General features: G+C 43.1%; 1 protein-coding gene across 1 annotated transcript; it reads left to right on the top strand.

Moving 5' to 3' along the window:
• The first annotated feature begins 5,252 nt into the window (after positions 1-5,252).
• Positions 5,253-7,508, top strand: galr1a (galanin receptor 1a). Its single transcript, XM_053446845.1, has 3 exons — positions 5,253-5,906; positions 6,661-6,726; positions 7,155-7,508. The coding sequence occupies exons 1-3, from the start codon at positions 5,253-5,255 to the stop codon at positions 7,506-7,508; spliced, it is 1,074 nt and encodes a 357-aa protein (XP_053302820.1).
• The last annotated feature ends 375 nt before the right edge of the window (positions 7,509-7,883 follow it).

The raw sequence follows: 7,883 nt of genomic DNA on the forward strand, positions 1-7,883 counted from the left end.
TTTTTTCAGTGATTGTTTCCATAATTCCTCCAAATAAATCGTCACAGGTTTGTCATTTCCCATCCATTAAAGAGCGCTGTGCATTGTTTATTTACTGTACACAGTTAGGGTGTGTGTCTGTGTGTGTGTGACCGTGCTGAACTTGTAGTTGCTGACACTGAGCACACACATTAATATCTGCAAATACATGTTTAAGAAGGACTCTGGTTCCAGACAGCATCTGATAGCAGAGCTGTTTGTCTCGAGCTCTCTCTGCCTCAGTGTCCCTCTCAGATCAGTCGCTCTGAAATGACACCAGCGCCGAGGCAGACCTCCGTCACTGCCTCTGCTGCTGCTGCTGCTGCTGCAGGGAGTCACAGCAGGAGGCGGCCGAGCATCAGACTCCCTGCAGGAAACACAACTCCTTCCCACTGAGACTGTGAATTCACTTTTGTGGCGATTAACACGTCGCTGACTCACAATCTCAACAGAGAAACTGGACACGTCACTGAGTCAGGCAACAGTTTGACTTTCATTCAAGATTCACATTCGACCTTTGACCCCAAATTAAAAAGGCTGAATAGTCCATCTTCTCTGAAAGGTTCAGTGTGTGGGATTTCGTGGCATCTAGCTTGTAAACTGCATCCGGCTCAGTCTCTGTGGCTCTAGGACCAATGTAATCGTTTCATGCGAGTCTCTCACTTGAGTTTTCTGAGAGGAAACAGGAAGGATGTGCTGGTTAAGAGTGATTTTTAAAGGTTATTCCCTTCATGCAATTAATGAGATTTCACTTTATTTCCCTCAAGGCTCAGGCAGAATAGGAGAGAACCTTCAAATAAAGCCGACGCACAAAAAGCCACTTGTGTGCCTGTGCAATTACCGTGAGTAGGAACATCTATGGTGGCGTTAAGGTCAATCTTGAAAGGTCGTCTCATATGAACGAAAACATAATTCTGAATATTAAATTCAATTCCTGCTGATAATTCCCACAAAATCCTTTAAATCTGTTCTGGATGAGGAACACGCACTGAGGTCGTGAGGAAAACAATTTCTACAAGAAATAGAATATTAACAATTATTATTATCAACTATCTAAAATACTGCAGATACTTTGCATATATATATATATATATATATATTTAATTAATTATGAGAAACGACGAGTGTATTTTTTTGACTTTTTTATTTGCACACCCACATGACAGGACATAACCTAATATTATAATTAAGAAAATACTTTAATGAAATATATGTTTTAAAGACGTTAAATAACATTAAAAAATGTGATAAAAGGTTATTAAGATGTTTAAATAATTACCAGCTCTTGATATTTATATTCCAGATGTAGAGAGAATACTGGCCATGTTGATTTCTGTAAATAATTGGACGAAAGGAGTTTCTGGTATCGTTAAAGTAAATGTGAGGATTCAATTCAAACTAATCAATACACAGTTTATAGGGAAAATTATATATAAATTTCAGAATATTTAAAGATTTCAGCTTCTCCTCTCCAGAGATACAGAAGACTGAACTGAACTGGAAGGAGAATCCGACTCTCAGGGACTTTCTCTTTCTCCCTCGATGATAAACAAGCGTCATTATCTGACTGAGTGGGAAACGAGGGGCCGTGAACTCACCTCAACAAAACAGAACAACCTCCACGGCCTGTCGGAGAGAGAGAGCACGTTTCAGATGATGGAGCCGAGTGGATGTTGCTGCTGCTCTGGTCTCCGTGTCATGGCAACAACAGGTCGGACCCAGGTGGGAGCACTGGGGCTAAAGACCCGAGAGGAGAAGAAGCCGGGTCCAGAGCAGCTTATCTCCTCGGGGCTCTAATAGGGTCGGGGGAAGGGAGTCCCAGAGGAGTCACTGGGTTTTGTCGTCTGATTTACTTTTTAACTACTGTATTATCCCGCCTATAGTGTCTTCATATTTATATATATTTATCTCGCTCATAGTGTATTCATCGTTCTTATATCATACAATATCTCTTAATACTGTAATATTCCATATATATTTTTCTTACTGTACAGATCTTAGTTAAATCCATATTCACTTTAAATAAGGCACAACACTCTGCACTTTTACTTTCTTCTTTGCACTTCTGGTTAGATGCTAAACTGCACTTCGTTGTATAAGTACTTGTACTGTGCAATGACAATAAGGTTGAATCTAATCTAATCTAATCTTCTGCTTTTTAACCGGTAATTAGTCCGTGGGGGATTATAGTTAATTAGTCAACTCTCCACATGTGGTTGAAACAAAAAAAAAGATCTCATTGTTAACTCAGTTTTATTCATAGAGCACGGAATCAATAATTTATCTCACACGGAAAATACTCCTTGAATAACCAGATCAATTAACTACGTAAGAAAGACGTGGAAGAGCAGAGACGAACAATTCAGACCTGAGCTGAAACTCTCTACAAAGCTCCGCCAGGGAAGATGATTCTCTTTCCAGTGTCTTGTAACATGATAATTTGTTCATTTGCACCTTTTGCTCCAGAGAAATACAGTTTAGTTTGGCTGCAGACGTCTTTGTGTGTTGATGGGAACGACAACAACGTATCCTCGAACATCGAACCTTGAAGTAACACCAGAGAAACATCAACACACTGAACTGAGACTGACAGTTACACACACATCTTTAAAGTTAGATACTGCAATAGGAGATTCAATACATGACACAACAAACAATTATCTTCTGGTGTTTTAATTCTACCATGATGGTGGCTCAAAGCTTGTACCACGGTGACAGACACAAGTCATTTGGCTCTGAACCATCAAAATCACATTTCATTTATATTAAATAAGCTCCTCCTCACATAGAGGAAGAAAGTTTATCCAATCAGCTCTCTGCATGGCTTGACAGAGCGCTCAAACATTCTGTCTCTTCTTTGAAGTCTTGGAACATCCAAGACTTCATGCATTGCACATCCATGTGTTGGATCATCCAACACATGGAATCTGGATTCTTCTGAGACTCTAAGTGTGAATAACATCTCTCTTCAGAGACCCCCATCTCTGGTCAACCACAATCATAGCTCCATCTGCTCCATCTGATTGACTGGCCCCTGCTGTGAAAAACCTTTTGTTTCAGCAACAGGCACAGGAGTCTCGAAGCAATACACATCTGAGCAAAGGAAGAAAAAGGTTCCGGGCCATCAGGACTAAAACCTTGCGCCATCTGAACAGTTTTTTCCCTCTGGCAGTGGAGCTCACAAACAAGCCCCCTGCATCACACTGACTCTGCATCACACTGACTCTGTCCCCCCCCCCCCCTTGCACATAATTTATACTTGATATATTAGTGGCACTATCACCAATCTCTGTACCTTAGCACAGCACGTGCCCATAACTCTGGTACTGTATATATTTTGTTCCATTTTGTTCCATATTGTTGTTTTATGTTGTTTTTATATTGTTGCTTTTATATTGTTGTTTCTATATTGTTGTTTTATGTTCAGTGCACCAATGAATGACACAAAGGCAATTTCCTGTATGTGCAATCATACTTGGCAATAAAAACATCTTAAGTCTAACTACAGAAACACATTTTGTAATAATATTCTCTATTTATACTAATCTGCTTTTTCATTAAACCTATCTAAATACAGAATGTCCCATTACAATACAGACGTGAGGGATGAAAACATCAAATCAAGGTTTAACAAACATCTTCAGGTTGAACTTCAGAGGTCGAGAGAGGAGCTGTCCGTGGTCCTGAAACAGTCGACGCTCAACAAACACAACATTTCACTTCTCCTGTTTCTCAAATCAAGCTCCTGCAGGTTGGCGGACACATCTCTGGGATGAAGCTTCACTGTGTCTTTGTCTTCCCTCGCAGCAGAGACGTGGGGGGGGGGATAACATCTCGGTCGATGGAGTGAAGAGTCGCCATGGAAACTTCAGGCTGCTTCAGGACATGAGCTGAGAGGCCAATTACAAAACAAGCGCCTTTCTCCCAGAAGTACAATAACTCTGCGACTGGAGAAAAGGAAGAAGAAGAGAGATTATAATGGCTGTCATCAGTGTCTCTTATCAGGTTTCTCATCAGGGAAGCAGTTGTTGAATTAACCTGATTAACGCAGGTACCTTTAACAGGACGTGTAAACGATGAAAGATGGAGTTGTGTACAATCATCTGAGGACAACCGGAGAGATAACATCAGCCTCTGCTCTCAGGTTACATGCAACGTGCATCATATTTGTATTCATGATTTTTTTCCTCCCGACCAGATCTCTCCGTACTGGTCTGTCTGCAGGTTCACATGTTTTAATAATGAGAATACAGCTGTTCCCAGATGTGGTCTGAGCAGATCAATAGCAGAGACTGAGAGAAGTGCCGAGGGGGGATCGATGGAAACGAGACAAACGAGAAACCAGTTCTCTGCCGGTTCTGAGCGACTTCACTGGTTTAATCACGGGGAAAACATTCAATGGATTTCAATCAAAAACTTCTGATGTTGTCGGCCAATTTTGACCATATTTGTAGGAGCGATATGTGGAGATGTGATCTATGGGTTTCAGGTTCCTCCAATTTGGGTTCACTTTATGGACCCGGGGTCATCGTCCATTTTTATTTACAGGTAATTGTCCGGAGGGAATATCTCAAGGAATGTCTGATGAATCACATTTTGAGATTTTTATGCCTTGTAACAATTTTATCTACATATCTGGATCTTTTGTCAAATTTGGATTCACTACCATGAAATATCTTCAATTTAGCACCACCATCTTGTTTGTGATTACATTGATTTACGCTAAATTATGCTGCGACCACACGTCCCATGATGCAACTCGCTACCTGGAGATCTCCCGCACACCTTCAAACTCCACTCGCCCACTTTATACCAACAACCTTTCTATTACAGATTTCACAGGTTTGATTTGATCCGATAATTTAATAATAGTGTTGATATTTGAAAGTTTCATATTATATCATATTAAAACCAGCCTTCTACCACACTTCTCAATTATTTCATTTTCACAGTGTGATATGATTTTAAGTTCAGAGTGGTTGATGAACGTGTTGTGTTGATACCCAGTGGATCAGAGGGTTGTTCTTCTAGTCCCCTCTGACTGGCTGCAGGTTGCTTACTGGAAACAGCAGACAGGTATTGGTGGAATCTGCTGCGCACAGCATGGTGACGTTTCCCACGGAGGTAGGGAGCAGCGTGCACATGCATGAGCTCCTCTTCCTCAGTCTGAGCTCCATGTGCAGGAGGCGCATCCTCTACATCAACATGTAACTCCTCCGCATTCATATAGAACCATGGAGCTTCAGGTGGAGAACCAGAGTCATGTGCCCGTGGACTCCAGCACCGTGTTGCCGCCTGCTACTCTCATCCTGGGGATGGGGGTAGACAACTTCATCTCCCTGCTCATATTTGGACTGATCTTCATCCTGGGTGCGCTCGGGAACGCCACGGTCATCACGGTGCTGGCGCGCAGCAAACCGGGTCAATCGAGGAGCACGACCAACATCTTCATCCTGAACCTGAGCGTGGCGGACCTGTCCTACCTGCTCTTCTGCGTCCCCTTCCAGTCCACCATCTACATGCTGCCCACATGGGTGCTGGGCGCCTTCATCTGCAAGTTCATCCACTACTTCTTCACCGTGTCCATGCTGGTGAGCATCTTCACGCTGTCGGCGATGTCCGTGGACCGCTACGTGGCCATCGTGCACGCCAGGAAGTCGTCGATCCGGGTGGCGCGGAACGCCATGCTCGGCGTGGTGCTGATCTGGACCCTGTCCCTGGTGATGGCGGCTCCCGTAGCGCACTACCAGAGCATCGTGGAGCGGGAGGACAACACCACGTTCTGCTGGGAGGTCTGGCCCAACCACCAGAGGAAGGTCTACGTGATGTGCACCTTCGTGTTCGGATACCTTCTGCCTCTCGCCCTCATATCTGTCTGCTATGCAAAGGTGGGCGCGCACGAGCCAGAGCGCACGAATCCACAGTGTTACTGAAGGGCTTTACGCATTGGAACAAACAGCATATTTGCCTGTGCACAAAGTTTAACATGACGAGTAAAAAATGTTTGACTTAAGAGAAATGTTTATTGATTTATTAATTAGTAGACTGGCACAGAAAAGAGCACAAAACTCAGCCAATAAGGCAAAAACAGTCTCTTTACATCCAATCAGGCTGCGCCAAATTACGCACAATGATAAAAATCTGTTCCCTATGATCCAAGATCCGTGAATGAGATAGGTGGATGGATGGATGGATGGATATATATATATATATATATATATATATATATATATATATATATAGAGAGAGAGAGAGAGAGAGAGAGAGAGAGAGAGATAGATAGACAGACAGACAGACAGACAGACAGACAGACAGACAGACAGACAGATAGATAGCAAGGTATCTGGCATATAACACACTATACAAGATGTAAAAATGTATGAACGCAACCATACAAAATATAAAGAATATATAAATATACTATACATAGAGAGGGGGAGAGTGAGAACTGAGTGTTCTCTTATTCTCTGGGAAAATAGTGATCACAAAAAACACACACACACTTAGTTTTGTGTAATCCTGCTGGAGGTAATCATCAAAGTGGAAGTTGGTGCAACGGGGAATTAAATAAAATGCTGTGCACGATCAGAATTGATGTCGGATCAACAGCTTTTGTCTTAATTCATATCTTTGTTATTTCAGGTTTTGAAATATCTGCATAAAAAGCTGACAAACGTCTCCAAGAAATCCGAGCTCGCCAAAAAGAAGGTTGGTTTGACTTTTATTTTTTCCTTCACTGTTTGGTCATTTTCAGTTTGGATGTCCAGTGAACATGTTGGACTCAGGTGCACGTGCTCCTCCTGTGTGGATGCTCTGTGGTACAGTGCTGGTGAAACGTACGTGTACACAGTGTTCTCTGGGAAAGACCGTCTGCTCTGCAGCCCTGAATATCAGTGTAAACCCATTTATCTAATCACATGATGTCTGTAAGAGTAAAGTCTAGTTACAAAAATGATTTAGTGTCTAGAAAAGAAAAAAACCATAAAGTACATGTCTCTTTTATCTCCTTTTATTTCATTTGATGAGGTTATATTACCCGTCATTATCTTCCTGTTCCTGCTCCTCCACAGACTCGTTTATCTGATCACATGACTTTTTATGACCCGTCATTGTCTCGTCTGTTTCCTGCTGCACAGACGGCACAGACAGTCCTGGTGGTGGTGGTGGTCTTCTGTCTGTCCTGGCTGCCCCACCACATCGTGCACATGTGGGTGGAGTTCGGCTCCTTCCCCCTGAACCAGGCGTCCTTCGTGTTCAGGATGGTGGCCCACTGCCTGGCCTACAGCAACTCCTCCGTCAACCCCATCATCTACGCCTTCCTGTCGGAGAACTTCAGGAACTCCTACAGGCAGGTGTTCCGGTGCCGGGCGCCCAGCGAGTGTCCCCTGAACGACACCAGGGACCCCCGCAGCCGGTTGGAGCCGGTGCTGTCCACGAACATCAGCGTGGCTTACAAAGGTCACGACTCTCAGATCGGTAAAATGCTTTGATGACGTCTCCAACGATGCTGAGAACAGCTGCTGTGGTTTAACATAGAGTCTGACTGGCTCCTGTGAGGCTGGTGATGAGAGTCCATAATAGAAATATATGTTATCCCATATTCTGTTTGCTGATATGCTGCTTTGAATTTGGCCGGTACCTTTAGTTTATCATCGTGCCACTGCCGAGAGGTTTCAGGTCCAGGGTTTGGTTTAGTGGCAGAACAAGTGTTTATTGTTTTCACCTCCAAAGACCAGGAAGAGGCGACAGACTGTGAACAAAGATGGACGACGTGTCTCCACTTCCTCCTGTTGCACAAAATGAAGCTAAAATATTTTGTTTATATAGCTTCACATCATTTATAACAAACTTACACAGTGAGATAA

The sequence above is a fragment of the Pleuronectes platessa genome, chromosome 18 (assembly GCF_947347685.1).
Source record: "Pleuronectes platessa chromosome 18, fPlePla1.1, whole genome shotgun sequence".
Classification (NCBI taxonomy): Eukaryota; Metazoa; Chordata; class Actinopteri; order Pleuronectiformes; family Pleuronectidae; genus Pleuronectes; species Pleuronectes platessa.

Bases quoted from the DNA above. Each gene is read 5' to 3' on its own strand.
- galr1a (XM_053446845.1), top strand. From the start codon at position 5,253: ATGGAGCTTCAGGTGGAGAACCAGAGTCATGTGCCCGTGGACTCCAGC. The intron at 5,907-6,660 runs GTGGGCGCGCAC...TTGTTATTTCAG, and splicing joins TATCTGTCTGCTATGCAAAG to GTTTTGAAATATCTGCATAA. The intron at 6,727-7,154 runs GTTGGTTTGACT...CCTGCTGCACAG, and splicing joins CCGAGCTCGCCAAAAAGAAG to ACGGCACAGACAGTCCTGGT.